At 35.5% G+C, this 23,503-nt stretch overlaps 1 protein-coding gene across 2 annotated transcripts in view; it reads right to left on the bottom strand.

Annotated features, from left to right (window-relative positions):
* The window catches only part of LRPPRC (leucine rich pentatricopeptide repeat containing), a 91,040-nt gene that overhangs the window by 37,026 nt on the left and 30,511 nt on the right, over positions 1 to 23,503 (bottom strand). For both annotated transcript variants that reach the window (XM_057407502.1, XM_057407501.1), the window contains exons 15-25: positions 20,326 to 20,353; positions 18,048 to 18,108; positions 16,806 to 16,912; positions 16,516 to 16,593; positions 16,128 to 16,181; positions 15,300 to 15,413; positions 13,966 to 14,096; positions 12,470 to 12,555; positions 10,647 to 10,851; positions 2,321 to 2,445; positions 1,596 to 1,702 (exon numbers count right to left, since the gene is read on the bottom strand). In XM_057407502.1, coding sequence (XP_057263485.1) covers positions 1,596 to 1,702; positions 2,321 to 2,445; positions 10,647 to 10,851; positions 12,470 to 12,555; positions 13,966 to 14,096; positions 15,300 to 15,413; positions 16,128 to 16,181; positions 16,516 to 16,593; positions 16,806 to 16,912; positions 18,048 to 18,108; positions 20,326 to 20,353 — 1,096 coding nt within the window. The remainder of the gene's footprint in view (positions 1 to 1,595; positions 1,703 to 2,320; positions 2,446 to 10,646; positions 10,852 to 12,469; positions 12,556 to 13,965; positions 14,097 to 15,299; positions 15,414 to 16,127; positions 16,182 to 16,515; positions 16,594 to 16,805; positions 16,913 to 18,047; positions 18,109 to 20,325; positions 20,354 to 23,503) is intronic.

Consider the following 23,503-nt stretch of genomic DNA (forward strand, 5'->3'; position numbering starts at 1 on the left):
GCTGGTAAAATACATACATGCTATTCCTACCTAAATTCCTACAGTCCTAAAAATTCCAGAATTTAAAACCTTTTTTCTCAACAGCATATATAAAACTAATTCATACTTAACGGAATTTTGTTAAGAGCAAGAAAACCTACCACAAATTGCATAGAAAGCAATGAAAACTTCAATTTAGTCTGCAGATATCAGGTGCTCAGATTTACACTTAAGTGTCTGTTTGTGATTAGAAATAATTTATGATTAATCACCAGATACTGAGTATTTGCAGAGATAATGTGGCCCCTCCAAAGAAAATGAGGAAAGTTTCAAAGCCCAAACAATTCAATTAATTGCTTACTGTCCTACTTAACTGTTGAACTGTCACCACCAATTTTGAGACATTAAATGCCAGTATGAAAGAAACAGCTGCTATATCACAACAAGTACCAGTTTCACTCGCTTGATTTTACTTCCAAATATCAGATTTCATCCTTTTACCTCCTATATGCTTTAGTAATTATAAAACAAACTCAATTCCTCAGTGTCATCCTCTGTCAGATACTATTTCTATTCTTCTGTATTATAAGACTTCAAGCTCGAAAAAAACTTCAGGCAAAAACGTCAGTGCTTTAACATTGTGCTTAGCAGTTTCCACACACCCCTAGCAGGACAGTATCGGTCTACTGCAGACAAACAAGCAGATACTCAGCTAAGATTTTTTAAAAGCAAGAATTCTATTAGATAATTCAATTAGGGATAACTGGTATTTCAAATATTCTAGGGGGAATTGGGAAAAAAGCATACTTTGTCTTAGGGGAAAAAAACCCCTCCAAATAGGTTAGAGTAGTGTATGTATACATATATGTATATGACAAAACCAATGAGGATAAAAGTATTACTTTTTCTGCAAGATGTCTCTTTCCACACATTAACCGGAAAACTTATGCAGCATTTTGAAAACGTACAACTGTGTTAAGAAGAAAAATAATCACAATCTGGGCAGACTCTGCAGCTGCCCCTTTGACTTATCAATTTCAGTAAGCACAATTTCAATCAAGTCTAGATAAAATATACTAATCCTAAATAGACCAAGTTTGTCACCTACCACTTCCTATAAGCTGCTTACTATCCTGAAAAGAGAGAGAGAGAAGAAATGCTAAATTAAATGCCAAACAGTAGCAGACAGCGCTTGTTTGGCTGATTAACTTGTAGACAAGCATTACAAATAAATCTGAGCATGGTCTGCAGCAAATTAAATTCCAGTGCTTTTAAGAACAAAGAATTCCTTCGGAAAGAGGATTAGCAACTTTACACCCAGGAATGCCAGTTTAATTTAATTGTTCCACAATCCGATATTTAATATGCAAATATCATTTTGATAAATAACAGCAATTTTGAAAAAGTGAGGAAACAATTTCAATATACAACAAGACTCATTCTCTTCTGAACTGTGATTATGCAACATAAAGCTGGTTGAAGGCTTTTTTAATTACTGGGATTGAATTCTATTAACATGAATCAGAACAAGTCTAATTAAAGGTTAAAAACTTTAAATATTTCTAATTAAGAGCCTAAATAGCTCCACTATTAGAGTACTACATTTAAAATCCCACCTCAATAACCTTCCTGGCCTCTTTGTATTTTCCTGTTTGTAAGAAGGCGAAGAAGAGATCATAAAGAGCCATCATGTCACCGTATTCTCTGCTTATAAAATCTGAAACTGAAGAGAGAATAGAACTGATGAGTTTACTAAAAAACACTGAAGCATTTTGATACATACATCAGATTTTGTTAATATTAGTGTTTTCCAGGCACCTCAAACCTCCAAGAATAAGCCACAGGGAGATAAATTTTGAAACATATGGAATTATTGCAACATATTGCACAATTTGTTGCAGCTTTGCAAATGAATGTTTATTTTCAAAGTATTTTGAACTGCATTCAATAAAATAGACTATATATTGGAATTCTCTCTCTACTTGTAGAGAGTGGGGATATAGGATTTCTTAACTGCATAACTATTTGAAAATTGCATTGTTTTACTATTGTTACTACCGAGTTGTTTCTTCATAGTTATATACATAGCTAGAACAAGTATTAGCACTCATCTTGGAAAGTTCGATGCTGTATTATCTGAACATTCTAGTTCTCTGCATTTAAAATTAATATCAAGTTTCAATCTGAAGAATGTAGGCATCAGGTGCTTTAATGTTACACATATAAACACCCACCATTCTTTTTTCTTTCAGCTGAAAGAAAGGATCTACAAACCCTGGAACAAAGAGCCTCCAGAATACACCCTATATAATTAGACAGCATTTGACTACATGCAACTAACCCTTTTGCAGAAGATCAGCATCTCCTTTTTCTATGAGTCTACAGTAGATGTTATGAAGCTGAAGAACTTTACCATACTTCTTATAACAGTTGATTAAAGCTTCCAGAGCCGCAGGCATGTCATCCCTTGGGGAATGAAATAAAACAAGAGTAAAAACAATCAAACATCACAAGCAGGAGCAGTCCATGCTGAACCCATTTCATCCTTGAAAATTCCAAGGAAAAACTCATTCTGCAGTCTATAATCCAAGAGCGCATTTCCCCACCAATATGCTACAGTTATTTATTAATTAAAGGTAGAAGGTTCCCTACAAACAAATACCAGGTATGCCTGACAAACACAGACATGAAAACAAGCTACAGATTTATGCTTAAACTTTCTATTGCATCACCACTATTCACTGCAAAGTAAACAAAGGTGTGAATGTTGCTCATCATCAGATGCACTTCTGAAGTAAAATTTAAGTTCTGCTATGTATTTTTGTGACAAAACCCCAATTCTATGGAAATCTCAGTTTGTATTTAAGAGTTCTATTTTTTCGTTAATAAGTAATATTGTGCATATTATATTACTTCCAAATGTCTGTTTAGGTGTTTTTAATTTTTAAGAGCTCTAAAATTTCTCCAAATTCTAAGATTTTTTTATTTCAGTACATATCTCCAGATTCAAGCAAGATAACCACTGCTCTCTTCAGATTCCTTCGCATTTGCTTTACACCTTAACAGACTAGCTGTAAATAATCTGTTGATTTCCATTTCATCACAATTGAGGGGCTAGCATTCTTCCATTCTGTATAAAGTTATGACTCCAATGTGTATTGGATTTTTGGCCATGTATTTTTTACAAATAATTCAACAATATATTAAGGTACCAAAATGTATTTTATGCTGGCCTATGTCACATAGAGCCACAGCACTATCATATATCCACAGTACCAGTAAAATAGTGTGCAAGATGCTGACTTCCTTAAATGTGCTTATTCAGGAGCCTTTGAGCACCTAAGTACCAGTAAGAAGCACGGTATTTCCATTTTTGTTATGTCAGTCCTTTGCTTAATTTTTAACCCACCTATAAACACCTTCAGAAGTATCTACAGTTCAAATGCAAACCTGCAAAGCCATAAAAACAATCAGATCTGGAACTTAAAATAACAACAAATACAAATCAACTTTTTCTACTGTGCAACTAACAGAACTAAATCATCTGCTTCAGACCCTTTCATAAAGGAATGCAACTATAGCTAAAAAACAAAAAAGAAAAAAACAAAACCCCCCAAAGCAACCAAAAATCCAACCCAAAACCAATAGAAGACACCCACTGGAACACTGATAAAACAGTATCTGAAGTTATTATTGAAGGGAAAGGTTTGAACTGAAATTGAAACGAAGCAAAATGACATGCATGAAATGCAGTGAGCAGCCAAAGAGTCCACAACAATGTATGTTAGGTTTTAAAATGCTTGTCAAATAAAAGCTGTTAGAAGTAGGCAAGGAGGGAAATAAAGAATTTTTAAAAAGAATAATAAACCCACTTAGCAGCAACAGCTGAAGGCCATAATAAAACTGACCTGAAATAATGATTTTGCATTCCTGAGGCAACTTCTTATTGATCAACTGAACCTCAACAAATTAAGATACTACTGCTAAAACAAGCCAAATTCAGATGTCCTCCCACTGCATTTCTTATGCAGCACAAATTTTGCTTTTTTTCAAAGAATGAAATGTCTAGATCACAAAATACTACAATCTTCATTTAGGCTAATATGTTAAAAAAAAAAAACAAACCTAAACCACAGAAGAATTGATTTTGTTCAGTAATACTGGCATTCTAAAAACGAAGCTCAGATGACGGATTTCTACCTTATACCCCTTACCGAGCCCTGTTTACAGTGCATCTTCTGGCACCCCATGGAGTCATTTGAATTTTTGTCATTTGGGGTGAAGACTAAATTACAGGTTAATTTCAAAACTGCAAGTAGATGTTGCAGGCTAGATTACTGTCATAAAAGAGAAATACTATGGTAGTTACCATAGACAGATATAAAGCTTTATATAATCAGTATTTTTCTCCTGCTTTAGATGCAAGTTCAGTTAACATCTAAAAAAAAAAAAAAAACCCACAAACCCAACCCAGTTTTACAGAAAACTACTCAATTTCTAAGGAGGCACAACAACATTTATACGTTCAAATGAAAGTTTTCAGTGATAAATCGAGCTTTTCAGATTGATCCTCAAACAGCCATAGTATTGTCTCGGCTGTATTCCTAAAGGATTAAAGTGACTGTTTTTAGGTCAAAAGCTATCAATGAATGAATGAATAATCGGAATGCCATTCAAACAGGAACATTAACAGTTTTCTAGCCTCTAAATGTAGACTTCTGAAGGCATTAATAGTGTATATTCAGAGAAAAATGTCAGCAGAGAACTGAGATAAAAATGGAAATACCGATACTTATTGCTCAAAGGTGGCTGAGTAAATCAGCGTTTAAGGAGGTCAGTATCTTACACACTAGTTTACTAGACGTTTGTTTTGAATCTATTGAAATCTGATGTATTTGTTCCGTTGCATTCAAGCAACCAATGAGTCATTCACCGTTTACTAGAGAACAAGGTTTATAAAACTGATAAATGACAAAACTGGCAATAACCAAGTATAAAACAATGAAACAACAATACAAGTTCAGCCTCTACAAAAAAATTATTCATACTACCACTGCAAAGAAAAAAACCATCAAGCTTATGCTTGTACTTTGGTTAATATTATTTATTCAACAATTCACAGTATTTCTTAATTGTCACAAGCTGCAGTGAATTCCAAGTACTGGCAACTACTTTTGTAAGCAGTTTTTACAATCCTGTTGGCAAATGAATGAAAAGGAAAATCAGGAACTTACCGTGGGCCTCAAATTTTGAGTGTGGGTAACATGTTAATGACTTTGTTATAACTAATTAAAAAAAAACAAACCTAACCAAAACCTGCACAAAAAAAAAAAAAAAGACTTTTCACATTTTAAGAAAATGTATTTAGACTCGAGGACTTTAAGGTAACTAACAGCCATGCACACGATTTAGCAGTCTTTCTGTAAGAACTTGCACACGGTGAAAACCTTTTCATCTTCCCAAAGGATACCGACTATAGCACTAAAATGAAAGCCTGGTCCAAAATGACTAAGACAAAAAGGAAATAAAGCCCTTATACTCATAGTCATGTTGGCAACATCTGATTTCCAGTGTCATTCTGGACAAAACAGCATTTAAAATGTGAACACAGATGATCCATGCTTCATTTTGAGTTGGCCAGATTTAAGTTACTCACAAATATTATCTGTCCAGGGCTAATACCCGTTCCACTTAAAGATTAGGTGTATTTTTCTCTCTCACTGAAACTTGTTATTTTAAAAAGAAGCTATACTATTATTTTTGAATGACAGAAGGAGCCTTAGTCATCACTGCATTATACTCGGCCCTCATGTAATCCCAGAAGAGTCCTGCTTCAGCGTTATTTCTCAATTACATTGTGCTAGGGTGAAGATCCTGCAAGTCTCTGGGTTCGTTTGGTTTCTCTTTAGGATGCCTATGATGTCCAAGATACTACTGGGCACAGTTTTCAAAGCTATCTGCATGGGCACTTTTACTCACACAAAGCTGTTTCAAGAGACAAAATTACTCAGATACCGGAACATTTGCAGAACACACTCTGTGGCAGGACTGGCTATAACATGCATGGATATAACATCCCCCTTCAATTTCAACAAGCCACTCCCATCTTGCTTCAAGAATGCAGCACTAAATCTAACCCTTTTACTTGTAATAAACAACTTTCCCAACTGGAGAGTCCGCCTGATAAAAATAAGACTCCAAATATTGATTTTAATTGGAATGAAGTGCTGCAACATTATGCATAAAGCTTTAGTGAAGTGGCAATTTACCTAAGGGGTTTACTGATTGAAAAGCTCTCAAACCTGAAATCACTAGAGAGGTGGAAAAGGAAAAAATAAGGACTCTGGGGGGGTGGAGGGTAGACTAGTAAAACAAATCCCTCTCTACAAATCTGAAGCAGATGCTAGTGTGGAGGGAAGTCAATTCAGCAAGGTACAATCAGCTTTACAAAAATTATTCTGTTAAAAGAGAACGGGCTCTTGAAAGAGCTAAATGTTTTTCTGTTCATTTGCTATACTAAGGAATCTTCAAGGAGACTGGTGTTGCAATTACAACTAATCCTCCCCAAAAAATTAACTGTGTTGAAGGCTTTGTAATTTCCCTAGGTACAATTTAGCTGTCACTTACTTTAAAATTTACTCAAACATGCGTTCCGAACAGCACTAACTTCACATGTCAAGTGCTTTCCAGCCAATTGAGTCTAAACTGGAAGTCGGTGTTAAACAACTGAATGATTAGACAAGATAGCTCATTTCCCTGCTCTTTTGTTCAGAATAAAATGCCACATTTACATTATCAGACTCAACAGGATTTTCTGACAGAGGGAGAAAAAACCCTAGTGAACACTGTCCGTACCAAGCACATGAAGCCTGTCATTTACCAATCATCCTTCAAAAAGCAATAGCCATGAATGTAACTTAATTACGACCCAATGATCCTTGACGAAAAATCATCTTATCACTGTCCTGTCCCCATAGGGCAAATGAGACACTTTTGTCCTTTGGCACTGATGATGCCAAATTCCTAATTGCAATAATGGAGGAAGAGAGGCAAACATCCCTAATTTCACTGCAACACGTAAAGAGTTTTAATACAAATATCTGAAATAAAGCCACTAAAAATTAGGAAAAAAACTTCTTCCCACTAGAGATCCCCCCCCTCCCCATTATTGCCTAATTTTAAAAGATGCTTATTTTAAAAAGTAAATTCAAAAGTCAATTAACTTGTATGTGCTACAGAATCATCTCAAACAAAATTATAGGTGAATTTAACCCTGTGAAAACAACAGGAGAAAAACTATCAAGGCACTACACTCAGGATGTATCGTATCTAGTACATGAGAAGCTAAATGAGTTTCTATCAGATTGATCACAAACCAGCACACAGTGTCACACACTGTCCAGCACACTGGATAATGGTGTATTAAAATCCACTGAGCATTTTTTTTAAGAGACACAACCGAGCTATAGCTTTTTGATTGTTTAATACACAGCTATTAACTGCTTGCATTCACTGACTTAAAACTACAAAATATTTTATACTTACAGTTTGTAACACTGTTTTTACAGTTTACCTGCAAATTTTCTTACTTTGCTTAAGAGCACTCATGAAATGGAGAACTGGTAAATTTCAAACTTGAAAATGTTTTGGTTTGTTCCTTTTCTCTGAGATGGTATTATTTAAGGAGAGAAGAAGCAAACTTCTGCTCATGAACATACAGGAACCATATCAAGTTTTTAAGACACGTATTCCTATTTTGCGTTGTATGAAAGTTGACTTGTGTTGGCTTTCTTGAAGAAAGCAAAAAAAGAAATCATCAGTAGCTACTGTATTCATTATTTTATCCTGTGATACCAAAGTATCATATAGCACAGGAGCAGCTTAGCTTCACAAAGCTCTTCAGTTTTGTAAACTGGCTCATGTTTTCTTGTGACAGTGGGTACAGAAGGCAAAAGCCAAAACTACCATCATCAGAACTGTAAGAATTTTTATGTGGTGCAGGTAACACAACTGTTTCCAATTATTAGCAGCTGGAAGACCCAGCTCAAAACTAAGCCATGTTTTAAGAAAAAGTACAAGCTTTTCACATCGTTGCAGATTTTAGAAACTAAGATTTTTGTCGCACTGCCCAAGGCAGGTTGATCCCCCTGAATGACAGAGCAAGATGCCACACCTGGACTGTCTCAATTTTTAATGCGACTTCACCACCTTGAGAAACTGTTCAAAGCCATAAATAAATATCATGCAATTAAAGGCAGGGGGTGCCTCCCCTTAAATTCACTTAGGGTAAAAAGCCCCAAGGTAGTACGAGTTCTTTCTCTACTTACTTCAGTTAAATACTTCTCAAAACATTAAAGGCAAAATGCCCATTGTACTAGGATATTAGATTTTTTTGGCTTTTGGCAAGTTACACTGTTCATCATAAACATTTTTTTTTGTTTCCCATGCTCTGCTGCCAATTGTCACTTTTAATAAGCAATAGGACTCAACAAGAATTTCAGAGTATCCAGTACTCAATACAGAAAAAAAGGGGAAGATAAAACCATTTTACACCTACAGTTGCTGAAATCCTCAAAAGCAAATCACAGATTCTTTTCCAAGCAATTAAAAAGCCTGAAATAAACTAAGAACACAAAACACCAGCATAACCACTGCTGTGGAACATTAAAAAGGATCCTGGGTCTAATTTGAGAGGCATGCTGATGACCTGCAGCTAAATGACAGCATTTCACTATGACACTTGAGCTCTATGATGGCAAATAGTAAGCACTACTTCTGAAAGAAATGACTAACACTTATTTCAACCACTCCTAACTTTCAAAAACTCTTAGCATCTCCAAGACACACACACATACACACAAAACCAAAGTCAAACCTAGTTATTCCTCCCAAGCAAATTATGTGGAAAAAGCTTCCCCCTTCTGTTCTAACACTGGAGAGGAAGCAAGTCTCTCTACCAATAAGATTCCCCCCCCAGAAAACATAGGAAATGATCTTACTTTGTATTATATTTATATATATGAAATATAGTAAGCTAAACAACTGAGTACCAACGACTTGTAGCCCATACAATTACACAGTATGGAGTTATTTTTTCCTTTAAAAATCCAGTCTCATAAAAAGTTCCTAAATCCTTAAAAAAAACAAAAACAAAAACAAAAACCCAACAAGAAAACAAACCAAAACCTAAAAAAAAAAAAATCCTTAAAAGTTTTACCAAACGTTTATAATCCAAAAGGCTGTGGAATCACACTAAAATAAGACTCTTTACTGTCCCTCTACATCCACATATGATCACTTATTTATTTACATTATATACTACTTCTCAAGTGAAAAGAGCCCGTAGCACGACGTACAACTTGCATGTCAACATGCATAAAGCAATTATGTAAAATGCAGCTGCTCTCACTGCACACTGCAAAGCATATCAGACATTTTTCCGACACATTAGTTACATATGATTGCAGTTAAATTACTTTCATAAACATCTGCCTTGTCTTGTGATGCAACCAAGGCAATGTCATTGACTGAAGAGATATACACTGTGTTCTTAATGGCTGACCACTACACTAAAATACTATTTTAGAAAAGAATGTACACGCATCACGTTACATTTTTTGACAAGAATTTTGAATACAGAAATTATCCAGACCCTGCATACTCAAAATACTCACAAGAACTCAAAAACTCTACATGTTAACAGAAACGTGTAGAAATAGGCATTTTTGAGGTTAAGCTACATAATACTATAAAAAAAATTCATTTATTTCATAGGCATTATATTTAAGCCAGGAACATCTCCTATGTGAATTGAACTACAAGAAACTGATCAATCACTCTAGCTGCAAGAGATTAAAATCCAGCAACTGCATAAATAACGTAAGAAAAAAAAATAGAAGGATTGTGCATATGGTAAAGGAAGTGAAAAGGGACTCTTGGCTCAGTTTTAGTAAGAAATTGTTACGTACTTCATACGTACATTCATTCAAATAGCTTACACCTCATAATGAAAATTTACGCAAAGGAACATGACGCATGGAATTACTTCCTGACAGAATGAATGTATAAACTTCCTTCTCGCTATTGAAAGGTATGAAAAGTACATACGGAAAAGAAAAAACCCCAAACCAAATAAAACGGTACTCTCTCCGAATTTTAAATTCAGTAGCATGGCAGTAACATCAAATTATTTCAGTCATGTGAATTAAAAATATTTCAGTGTTCGACAACCGCCCTTCAACTCACCTGAGATGTACTGGAGGGCACAGCAAAATAACGTTGTTTTGATGGGAAAACGCATGCCACTTAGCCACAAGAGCTGAGGCTACACCTATCATGCTCTGAATAGCTACCTTGTCAGACAGACTTTAGAACCAACTATTATAAGAATAATCCAATATATAGCCACTTCATTCCTGATGTGTACATAAAACACAGCTGCTGCTCCCAGAGCCATGATGTGATGTATAACTGATGAAAATACTTATCTAAAACATATGCATTTGTTACTCTTCCTAAATCACTTCAGTACCTTATGTGCATGCATGTGATTTCATTTTTACGTGCAGAAGCACTTTCAAACATGTATGTGCAGCTGTGCATAGCACACACAGGTCATATAACACAAATACATAACTTGTTTCATCTGAAACCCAACCATAGCTTACTTTTCAAGGTGAACTGTAATCAGAGGGGAATGAAGGGCAGCAGTCTCTGCCAGCCCCAGGTTCACAATGGTCTCATGTAATCGATTCACTGTTTCAACTTCACCTCGCAAGGCAGCGGCATTAAGGATGCGGAAAAAAGATGCAACTGTTCTGTCTGAGATAGGAACATCCTTCTCTTTCATCTCCGTTAGAACGTTAATAGCATCTACAATGAAACAACACAAAAGACCCTTAGGTAATTTCATGTAGGGAAAACAAACTGCTATTAAAACAGCATTTCAAACCCAGCAGGAATGCAAATTCTGGCGTATAATGCCGATTTCAAGTTAATTACTACTTGCATTTCTAAACGAGACTACAATTATAAATCCACAATAGCATGGTTTTATCATTTTGCTGCAACTTTGACTACAAATTATAGATAGGAACTGCGTGCCCACTCTGCACCACGTAACCCTGTACAGTCTGCCCTATAGCTGCAAGATTCTACTAAATGGATGCTTTTATCGTTCGATGCTAACATCTGCTAAATCACTCCATTGTTTCTTCAGCAGATGGCTTGTCACGAGGCCAGATAATAAAGATATGTTTACACTGTATATACAGCCAGACTAATGGTCTGATACCGATAGGGCCTGTTTGCTGTGTCGATACTAATTAGCCAAGGAGAGCCAATGAAAGCTTTCTAACAGACTGCATGTTAAAACATTAGGTTCATTACGCTTCATTAGTAAGGCAGAAATAAACATTTTGGTATATGGAATAAGTGCATTTTTATAATGTTCTTAATTATTGCACAGAGGGAATGTTTTGACCACTTTACATTTGGCTACATTTATGAACTGTTTTATTTTCTGAGGACATTTATGCTCTTGTAAGCAAGCTAATCTTTTCAAGCTGCTTTAATGTAGAGGTGGTCACAATCTGATTTATTATGATTTTGTTTATTATTTTCTCACAGTAAGCTTAGTAAGAGGCCAAGACAAATTCCAAAGAAAGATCTTACAAGGAAAAAAAAAAAAGCATTTGCTTTTTAATGTTATTGTTTAGGGTTTTTATATAAAAATACAACCTTTTGTGTCTAGGCTTGGACCACGCTTTTATGGTGTTAAGACGTCTACAAAATCATAGAACTCAATGTTCAGAATCACCTTTTAAAATAGATGACAGCCTACAGTTCTTCTAAAGATCAACCAAATCATGTAAATTACAGAATTATATTAGACTAAATTACAGAAATTAAAGAGCTAACAGCTTAATGCAAACACCTAGAAATACAAAATAGGCAGTTTGCAGAACACTCATTAAAAGCCAAGATTTCCAGGCAGTTTGACAGATCTGACTCTAAATTCAGTAACAAACACATAAAAGAATACTAACAGAAAAATATATACCTTATAAAAAGTTAAATGATTTTTTGCAGTACTTGGCTCTTATGAGAAGGTTATGTTTATAGGTTTTATGTTCAGCCTTCAGACCTTCTTAAGCAAAAACAAAGCCATTAGTCTAGGCACATACGCAATTTGTGCCATAAGTCATGATCTTCAAACTCAATCCAAACAGCAATGCTAATAAAAACTAGCTGCAGAAATGCAAAAAGCACTGAGCTGTGCAAATGTAAATGACAAGCTTGCCAATCCATTAAAACTAATGGCCTGCACTGTCCAAGCATCTCTGGTTGAATTCACATGCAAATTTGTATGCAAAATGTTCAAGCACTTTTCAGGACATGATATACCATTAATATCAACTCACATTTTTATTCTTCAGGCAAGATACCTTTATTATATAGCAGAAACACACAATAAAAGCAAATGGATTACCTTCTACTCTACCATGCTTTCCTAAGACTTCTACCAGCGCTATGTACTTTTGAGTGTCGAGAGCAACAGGTGAATTCTTAGGGAAGCTAGAAATTAAGACATTAAGAATTGTATTAACAGAAGTTCACATTTCATGGATTCAGCTTAAAGATTTATTTTCAAAACAACAGCACTGAGAGCTAAAATTTACAGAAGTGTTAAGGGGAAAATCTGGTAAGACTTTAAAAGACGCACCATTAGGACATTATTTAAAAATACTATCCACACACCTTTCCACCCCCAAAACCCGACAGTTGTATTTTAAAAAACCAAATGGTTTAATTATTTGGTAGCTATTGCATGAAACAGGGTATTTCCCAGAAGCCCAGGAAGAAAACTCAGTCCACATGGCTCAGGCAGGACCCCATTCTTTGGTGTGAAGAGGCTATTTACCTACAGTAACAAGTTAAAAGCTACTACTTTGAAGTTTCTGCTATGTGTTTGCTTTCTTTTTTCTGGAAGTTTTCAAATTCATTCCTTCACTGTTGTTTCTCTTTGTAACAAGTCAAAGAGTCACTCCTTAGCAATATTATGCTGCATGCGAGACAGATCAATGAAAACACCCTACTGCAGGGAAGCTCCACTAGAAGACTCAATTTTACTTCATGCGCACCCACTATGGGGCTGTGCCAGGGCAGTAGGACAGTCAAACCCAATACACTACCATTATTTGCAGAGGGGCAAATCTCTTGATATTCATAGCACAATCATTTCACATAATTTCAAAGACTAACAAGGTTTAATGAGCACCCGATTGCTGACCTAGTGTAAACCCAGAGCAAATACTTCGTGAGTGAATACAAGAGAGAGAAAAGTAGCACAAAACTTGTTCTATATCCACTGCAGCATCAGACTGGAAGGAGGCTTTTAAGGGAAAAAGGGAAAGGAGCAAATAGAAATACGATCTGCAAGAATTTGCTCCCGGATAATGCACACACATAGCATGTTTTAGCTGGGAGCTAATTTTTATGGCCAAGATACAAAGCTCTGAAGATGAAAAATTTTAAGTAGAATCTTTGTTGACAGTTTTAAAATAATGTCACTCAAACACTGTTAATCTAAAGGCAATATAGGTGCAGTGTATTTTAAACACATTCTAGGTGCTTTCTAGGACACAACGCAGGTACCTTTCCCCCCCTAAATTCAGCCAAGCTTCAATATAGGCACGAGGTACATTTAAAATAAAACCAAACCAGACCCTACATAGCAATTTGCCTTAAAAAAAGAATAAAATAATAATTACTGACCCTACAAAGTAGCTGTTTCTGATGTTCAATTATACAAAGCAAATTTTTTGTTTCAAAAAACCACACCCATGACTCTTTTAAATGCACATACATTGGTGGGGAGAACTAATTAAAAATGGATGAGGGGGTTAATACTCAACCTACTTAATTCAACAAGGTCTGTGTATCAGCATAAATCTCTGTGACATGTTTCAGTGCCGGTGTACTTACACTTTTTCTTTCAGGTTCATTGCCTCTTCTACATTATCATGTCGACAGCACAAATTTATTAAGGCTGCATAGCCACCGACAACCATGTCCGGTTCGTATTTGGCTTTCACTTCAAGGGCTTTTTGCATATTCTAAAAAAGGAACAAAGCAAAGATGTGAACTAGAGGAAAAGTCAGTATGACATTATGATTCTTCTATGTTCAGTGTGCAGTTACGTGGCCGCTTTAGTGCTTTTAGTAGCACAAGATCACATTTGAGAACACACTGCTTTAACAAATAAGAAATCCTAAGAGCGAAAGTTATTTTGCAGAAATTAATATTTTTCTAAAATACCTTTTAGATTCTTTTGATAGATTTCTAAAGAAATTTTCTTGCTTTGTATTTCTAGCATGTTTTAATCTAAGACTTTTTTTTTTTAAATCCAGACAGACACCGTAAAACGACTGACCCAGATTTTAAACCAGTTCTTATTTATTTGGAATTCATAACAACTTTCACCTGGCACATTGCCAAACAGATAACAAAACTACTTTCTAAAGAGTAAGAAACTACTTAATGATCCCATAGGAAGCTTATTTTTTTCCTGCTTTCCTATTCATACTTTTCACCACTCTGAACTTGCAATGGGTGTTTGCTTCTAGTCTTATTTCACAAGCAAAACTGTAGAGACAGATAGTTGAGAATCACTCTTTCTAAATTGTATACTTAGGAACACAGAATATTGTGCTATCATCTGCACGACTGTTACTGTTCCTATATATACGGCTTTATAGGCAGGATCATACTGAACGAGAAACTGAATAAAAGTGTGGTGATACCCCACAAATTACAGACACACACTAAATGAATGTAAACTACAGCTGGACGCCTGCCGAATGAAGGCAAGAGACCCTTTATCTCAGAAGAGCTTTCCTCCTGCAGGAAAATGGAATTTCAATCCCTGCATTAACAACCTAGTAATATTTGAATTGCAAATGACTAGTGCATGTATCAGTTGCTTGACAATCTAGATATAAGAGACCGGAGCCATGGCTTGAAAGGACATTTGGCATGTATGATAAACCTATCACAGCTGTTACTATCATTCACTTTGCAGATTATTGTAAACAAACTTCAGCAACCCCAAAACATGCCATTCAAGGTGTTGCTGAAATTAGTTAACCTTTTGATTTAATTGCTTTTTGCACTTATGTTTGATTTATAAGCATCAAACCATGAAACCTGAAGCACTGCACTTGTCTTTGCTTAACTATGTCTTTCCATAATACAGTCATTTATGTCCCTTTAAAAATATAGCTATGTGTTTCCAATTATCTCTGCATTGCTTAAGATACCTCTTCTTCACAAAGAGCATGTATGAGTTGTTTCAAGACATCTGTAATAGGCTGGTTTTCAGCTTTCTGCTTTTCTAGTTTCTTCTCCAAAGCAGACACGTCAGGTTTAGCACTCTAAATGGAAGTAACAGAAAGAATGTCAATTGCAAAAACACCATTCCCTGAACAACTTGTCGGATCACTTTAATAAAAGACAGACAAAATAATCCTCTTCTTTCATACTCTTAAGAAATTTTTTAATCATTTAAGGTGCTTTTATCTGTTTAAATAGCACATACTAATTGAAGATTTGACTCAGAATGCAGTAAAAAAAAACCTGAAGTAGCATATCTACAAAGGTCAACATTACTATTTCTCTTGTACTCGGTTCTTTGTGTTCAGGGAAGCAGGGAATAGAAGCCTGTTTCTTTTTCCATCTCCACTCTGCTCAGATCAGAGATGTAAAGGCTTGACACTCCACCATTAGAAGCAGTATGGATTTATATGGTTCCTGCCACTCAACTGGATCACTGTAATTTACAAGCATGAATTAAGCCTCACACCACCACTGTTAACTAACTAGAACTTTCAAAAAAATATATACTAGACAGGGAAACTGAGGCATGAAGCCTCAGCCAACTCCAAGGTCAAGTATCAGGCCTATATGAAAATCTGGATAGCCTCTACTCCTACCCTGGAAAGTAACCTCTGAACTTCAAATGGTAGATTTAAATAACACTAATATACTTCCATGATCTGAAAGCTAGTGATTACACTTCATCTAAAAACCCATATCCAAACATTGTTATTACAGGAAGAACAAGCACGGCTATGTGTGAATTTACGTACTTCTGGAATGTTGTCTGTAGACAGGATTTTTTTATGAGTCAGTAATCTTGCATCCTAAAACACAGCAAGACAAAGATATCACAAATTTCCCCTAAAAAAAGTTCAATCCTTACGCATATTATGCTAAAAATGTTAAAGTTAATTATATAATTGCAATGTGAAAAAAAAAAGCTGTATTCTACAGCATTAATACACTGACTTGAAAAAGCACTTATTAAATGTATCCTTTTCACATATGAAATGAAAACAGCTTCCACAGTGAAAAATCTTGGAAAGGTTAAAAGCCTTACACATAATCACTGCATAACAATATTTATTTTGCAAAGGAGAATACAGTTACAGAGTACAGTTTTTTTAGCTTCAAAATAATTGCTATAGAGCCACAGACCTTAATTAATTCAGGAACTTGAGAGGAGTCCAGCAGTCTGCAAATGCCGCTGTAGTGGGTTGTAGGGATAACTATATTCTGTACCAAGAGGTGGGGAAAAAATTATATGAGTTTTGAAACACAACCGAAGTGAAATTTGTCTAACAGAAATTATCTCAGACGTAATTCAAGTCTCCAGCTCTTGCATGTCATTGAGAAGTGGTCTGGTTGTACTTAAAAGCAGCAATTTCAAATCTAATAGATACATGTCAGGCAGGACAGGCATTATGTAGCAAAAAATGAAATGGTACCATCTTCTTCAGCTGATGGAAGTATTGTCTCAAACGCTCCTCCTTGGCCTGTACCTCTGAGTCACTCATGCTGTCAATCAAGTGATAAAGAAAATAGCCAACAGCTTCTGTGGAAAAAAACAAGAGAAAGCATTCCACTAAAATTACTGAGACTGTCATGTTATCAAGATTAATTTATAAGAAATCATTTTGGTGTGAGATGTCACCCTGATGAGAGGCTCTGGAATGGCAACAATGATCACTGAGGCATAGAGATTATGTGGTTTGGGAGCACATATCTAACTGGTGAGTGAAAGGAATATTAATTATTTTCAGACCTAGTGACAGCTTTTCAGTACAGAATCTTACTTCAATCTATTTTTTCCACTACTGTGTGACAGAAGTGGTACTGCCCAAGGCCTTCCCCCCCTTTCCTGCCCGCTACCCCAAATAGTTGCCACAAATATTTTGTCATTGCTCAAAAGAAGGAACAGTTTTCTAATGCTTTGCATATTTATTCTGTACATTTTATGCATGATATTCCATTACTAAGCCACACTAAGTATAGTAATATTAATATAAGAACATAAAAAAATGTTTTAAACATTAGGTCAGCTAATACTGAAGAAGCTGCCTATTAGCCAATGAAAATCAAGATTAACAGATTTTAGCAATAGTGCTAAGTTTATTATCTATGATAGTGTAAAAATACATGGGGTCTTGTTGCCAAGAATAGGAACAGCATCAATTATTGTCTCCTCAAAGGTTAGCTTTCACCAAATGCCCTTGCCCCTCTGGCCTTGACAAGAGGGACACACACACCCCCCCCCCCTTTAAAAAGAAAACAGATTATATAAAATGATATACTTATTTCAAACTAGAAGATTTGGGATGTTAAGTACTATTTCCTTTCATGAAATCAGACGAGCTGCTAAAGGGGAAACTAAGTTGAAAGACTGCCACCTTTTCCCTTTTTTTTTCCTAAGTATATAAGCACTGATCCTGTGTCTATTCTAAATCTCTTTTGGTCCATAAATTTAGAAAAAATAAATCACTATCCGCAAGATTTGCCTCTAAAAAAAGATCTTATGGATCTCACAAAATATGCTCTGATTATTCGAATCAGGATTTTACCCAACATGTTTTCAAATTTCACTTTCAAAAAGAAGCAATCAGTGTTTACTGTTGTAATCCCTCAAACCCATCATTACACAGAAGAACGGATTTGTGGATAAGTTACAATCACAGAAATTGAAACTCTACCAGTTGGTCCTGCTGCAGGCATCAGGCAATAACGTTCATCCTTGTACAACACTTCTGTTATCTGGTAAGACAGAATAATCGTACATTGCAGCCAAAAGAAGCAAGCAAGGACAAATAGTATCTGAAATTGAATTCTCAAAATAATAAAGCATTTCTCTGTTAAAGTATTATTCTTTACCACATCATAGTAATTCCCTAAGAAATACAAAAGGGTTTTTTTGTAAATAATAGGTTTTTCTTGAGAAAATATTGCAAGCAAAATGCTTTCTGAGGTATGGCAGCAAGACAGACACTCTAGTATTCTGTTTCTGTATTGTTCTATAGAAAGTTAGCTACTGTAAAACATTGCTTAAAGCAAGTAGTATAAACAGTGTCACCCCCGGAGATGCTACAATTATTTTCCAATTTATTGAAAGGCTGAAATTGGTCCATAAGGCTTTCTTTTTCTTTTTTTTTTTTTAATTTATTTTGAATGAACCAAATACATAAAGAAAATAGAGGAACACCATTTATCATGCTCTGCTACATTTAACTAGTACAGCTATGGTAAATAAGTGCAATTTTGGCTGACAAAATATGCATCCATAAAATTAATTGGACTAAATTTAGCCCACATTCCATCAGTCATACAAACTGAAGGACCACATACATTTTACTTTATCAGAAGAGAAGCATTTACCCCAAAGCCCCCACATCCTACGTACAAATACTTTAACCTAAACTACAGCACTTCAAAAAGCTGTCTGACTATTCTTAAGGAAATTACATCATCTCTAGATAAAATCAGAGATTTTAAGTATTTAAAGAATATTGCTGTCAAAGTGCTGTGTTTCAAGCAATGATAATTGTTAATGAAAATGGATAAAGCCAGAAAATATCAAATGTGCAATGGAATACTGTGACTATCACTTCTCATTCTACCAACACCAACGATACTGTGCAGAGTTAAACTACAGTTTTCTTCTGCTCTTTTGCCCTATGACAAATCAAGACAATACAATAAAATCAAAGAAAGTCATGTTAACAGTTTTCCTTCTGAATCAAATCTCAGAAAATGCCAAAAAGGATGGGTAACAGAGAACAATCCATGTAAATGGGTGATATTATCTCTAAAGCTAAGTACCTACTTCTTTCCCGAGTTAGCATTTCTCATTTTAGAATGTCACTACATATATTTACTCATAAATTTAGTGAAGATAACAAAATCTTCTTCCACTTTGGAGAACAGCAGAAGAAACTCTAGATACAACTTCTTGTGCAGACAAGCACTCCTTCAGTCCTCTGACTGTCCTTAGAAATTAATTTTGTAATAGGAGTGATAAGAAATGCCTTTTTCCTCTCTCCCCACCTTCCCTTTGCACCTTTTAAATGCAAAAGACAGATGCAGCGGACAAAACCATCCTCTCACTGTAATCTTCATGCAACACAAAAAAGTAGGAAATGACAAAAAAAAACCATCATCTCACAAGCTGTACCCAATTTAAACGAATCATTAATCAGTGACTTTCCCAACTACAAATTTTATTTCATTCCAAGATTTCTTTGCAAAATTTAGAAACCATACTGCAAGTCATGTACCAGTTTATTAGACAGCAGGTACAGAATCAAAGGAAAAAAAGAAGACAAAAGGCACAGTGAAACCCTTCCCAAAATTCAAAATTCTGTAATCACATCTCAGGCCATATCTGTCAACATCTCTGTTCTAGTGCTCATCAAAATTTACTGACCAAGTTATATGACAGTGTCTTTCTAATGGAGCCCATATCAGAGAGGGCAAAAGAACAGTCGTTTCCCCTTGAATTCACCAGGTAATTCTTTTTACCTGGCTTTGCATTCAGTGTTTTAAGTTATGTATCAAAAGCTTTAGAATTCTAGTTACACTTTATTATTTTATTAGTTCTACTGTGGGGATAGGAAAAAAGTGTAGGGAAGACACAGAAGGAAATGAAGCAGCCAGACTGCACAATCACGTCAGACTTTGTTCCAGAATCTACAACTACATACTACCTTCAGTGATGACAACACTGATCTAGAAACTGAAGTAGCATAAACTACACTACATGGTAACACCGTATTTGATGTTTTACAATTACACTTAGCTGTCCAATTTGAAAACTCCTTTTCATACTGTTGTACAATCTACCATTGACAAAAGTCTTGCTCACATTGATCAGGCCCACAGTTATGGGGCTCAGAATTCAGATTTACAGAAATGCATCATAAAAATGCAACGTCTAAAGAACTAGATTTTATTTAAAGCATTACCGTCTCCGCTTACCTTGCTCCAGAGCTGTACATCATCTGAGCTGAAGAGGGCAGCAAAGGATAACAAATTAAAAGCAATAAAATGATTTTTACTCTTGTATCTCTTTTTTTAAAGGTAACTTACACTGAGAATCTTTAATAAGGCATTGTAATTAGAACTATGATAAATTAACGAATTATATCAATAAAAATAGTCATTGCCACATATTGCTTAAACCAACTTTGCACAGAATAAACATACTACTTTTTACTATACTACAGTCACAGTTTCTGCTAAATAATTTAAAATAATGCAGCAATCCAAACAGCTAAGACTACAATAAATATATTTTAGTTTCATCTTTAGTCCAATCTTTTAACATATCCTAATTGTACTTTCTTATTTTATATTTCATTCTATTTAGCATATCAAGATAAGCTTTGCTCAAACAAGTCACACTTTACATAGCACTCGATAGGTCATATTTGCTAGGGCAAAAATCTAAGACTCCTCAACATTAATTTTTTAGTACAGACAAGTTAGTACAGACAGCTATAAATACATTTATATCACGCAAAGAAAAGTAATCAAATCTCTTAAGGTATGTTTATTATAGTGAGATAAATAAATAATGTTTTAAAAAACAGAAAACAAAACACAGAAGAACTCAAATTTCTCCCCTCATAGAACAGGACAGAATTTGAAGGTGAGCACTTCTCTGACTGTCATCAGGTTACAACCAAAGATCAAACGTTAACCAGTTCACTGAAGTATAACCCCAATGTGTTAGAATGTTAAACAGTTCACTGAAGTACAAAAACCTTGACAAATTCCTATAATTTGAAGAACATAACAATTCTGGCTAGAAGCTATAACTTTTCAAAAACTATAAAGCAGCATTAACCTAGACAAGGCTAAAAGATCAAACCCATACAACCTTATTTTATCTTCCTCTAATTCTCATTTGGGCAAAATAAGATGTCAGTCTGAACAGCTGCATAGAAACTTGACAGCATTCAGAGAAGTTTAGGATTTTATTTAGGAGGTTTAAGCCTGTGAAACATTAATTCTTTCTGTGCAACTGCCACTTGTATTTGAAAATGAGTCACATGCAGGTCCACACAGGGCAGTGGGGGGAAATATGCTATCTATGAGGTTAGTTAAGCTTTCATAGGTGAACTCACTCCACTACTGACAGCATGACAATGAACTGCAGATATCAAATGCATCAATTTCCTAAAGTACTCGACTCTGAAATAGTAATGGTACATCAGGCAGACAGAATGGGAATACTTCGAAGCAGTTACTAGAGAAGAGCAGCTTCTAAAGAAATCCATAAACTAGTCTGCCACAGACACTGTTCCTGCATCCCTGGTGTCCATACCCTGTACTTTTGTATGTCAGTCCTAAACTCCACTCATTTGAACATTCAAGACCTGCATTTAGTCATAAAATTTTCCTTCAGTCTTTACAAAAGGTATACATATTTTTTTTCTTCTATCCTATCATATCCTCAAGCTTCATTTTCAGGCTGGTCTAGCCATTACGTTTAAAATAGAAAAGGAAACACTGAATTGGCATGCTTTCAGAAACAATGTAAGGGTGAAACCTGGGCACAGCCAACCTCGTACATCGCTTCTGAAGCCAAGTAGAAATGAAGGCAAAAGAGAGATTAATGTTAAAGGAAAAATAAATTAAAAAGCAAGTAAACAAACCAAAACACCAAACTAAAAAAACAAACACCACAAAAAAAAACAACACACCAAAACACACACAAAAACTCAACCAAAAAACCCAACCCAAAACCAGAAAACCCACCAAGAAAACCCCAACCTGAATTTTCCTCAGAATTCCAAGCTTTTTGCCCAAATGTCCAATAACTATTGAAATCACACCACTAGTAACTGTTCTACCACTCACAAGAGTAATTGTTTCACTTGAAGAGAACACGATTCTTCAGCAGGTAGTTTTCACAATACAAGTTGATGACAATTTAAAAACACTTCAAATCGCACCCTTACCACCTGCACCCCAGTGGCAGGGGTATTTCGTGATAGCATTGGTTATGTGCAGTAACCATTGGCATGGCTTCCCTCCCACCACAAGTTCTACTTCTACTGAATATTCATCTGTACTTGTAAAGAAAATGTGTTCCAAAAATCTGTTCATTAATACATTGGAAATGGACAATTCTGGGGCTAATTACTGAAATGAAGAACTCTGTTGGATCTAAAACATTATTTTTTTATCTCTTGGACGTCAAGGCCCGTTACGGCTTAGTTAGCTGACTCAGTTTAGACACTGGTTTGCTTTTTTTCATCCTCTTCTCATAGTAGAGCAGGATCAGCTAGACATAACTTACAATATACTAGGAAATCATTTTGCTCATATTCACCTGGTATGCTTTATTAATCTCCAACTTAAACATAGCTATATCTCATAGCCATTACAGAACTTTAGGAGATGACTTGGTGAACAAAACCAGCCTTCAGGCTCTGGTCCTGAGTGATATTAAGTGAGCTTTCTAGTACCCAGCAGTGCAGGTGCACTGCAAAAAAACCCTCATTCACAGTTCTAAATGTTTACCAGAGGCAAAGAGTGAATGATAGAAATGCTCACTAATCCACATACACCGGCAGGGCTCTCTTAAACTTACGCAAGCTAGCAAGGAACTCTCCTTGCAAAACAGGACCATATGGCTGTGAATATAAAGTCATGACAATTGTAGCACAATAGTTGGCATTCAATGTGAGTGTTCAGGAGTCATATTAACCCAGAGGGCACAGAAAGCTATCAGATGTAGAATATGCCTGGCTCCGACTGGTATTTCATCATCATTAAGAACCCATTTGCTTTAATGGTTACTAGTAATAATCTTTAGGGAAATCTTACATTAGCATAGCAGTTTATAAACAAAAATAGTGAATAAAAATAAACCCCAGATGTTTACTACCCTGAGAAGTTTATATACCGTCAAATACCACAGAACAAACAAGAACAGTCAAGTTCTTTTTAATCTAGTGTATAAGTAATACTTCAAAGGTATGCTCATATATAGCAAAGGCAAGGAAACCAGGGAGAGCAGAGAGGAACAAAGACATCCCTCAGATCTGCTACACCTGGAACCATACTTTTCAAAGTTCAAACATGGACCGTGGGGAAGACTGCACAGACCTGCGTTCAACAAGGCAAAAAAAGACAAGGAACTCTG

Source organism: Pezoporus wallicus, unplaced genomic scaffold (genome assembly GCF_028554395.1).
Source record: "Pezoporus wallicus isolate ANWC-B61680 ecotype Strahan unplaced genomic scaffold, APGP_CSIRO_Pwel_v1 contig_8811, whole genome shotgun sequence".
In the NCBI taxonomy this organism is placed as follows: domain Eukaryota; kingdom Metazoa; phylum Chordata; class Aves; order Psittaciformes; family Psittacidae; genus Pezoporus; species Pezoporus wallicus.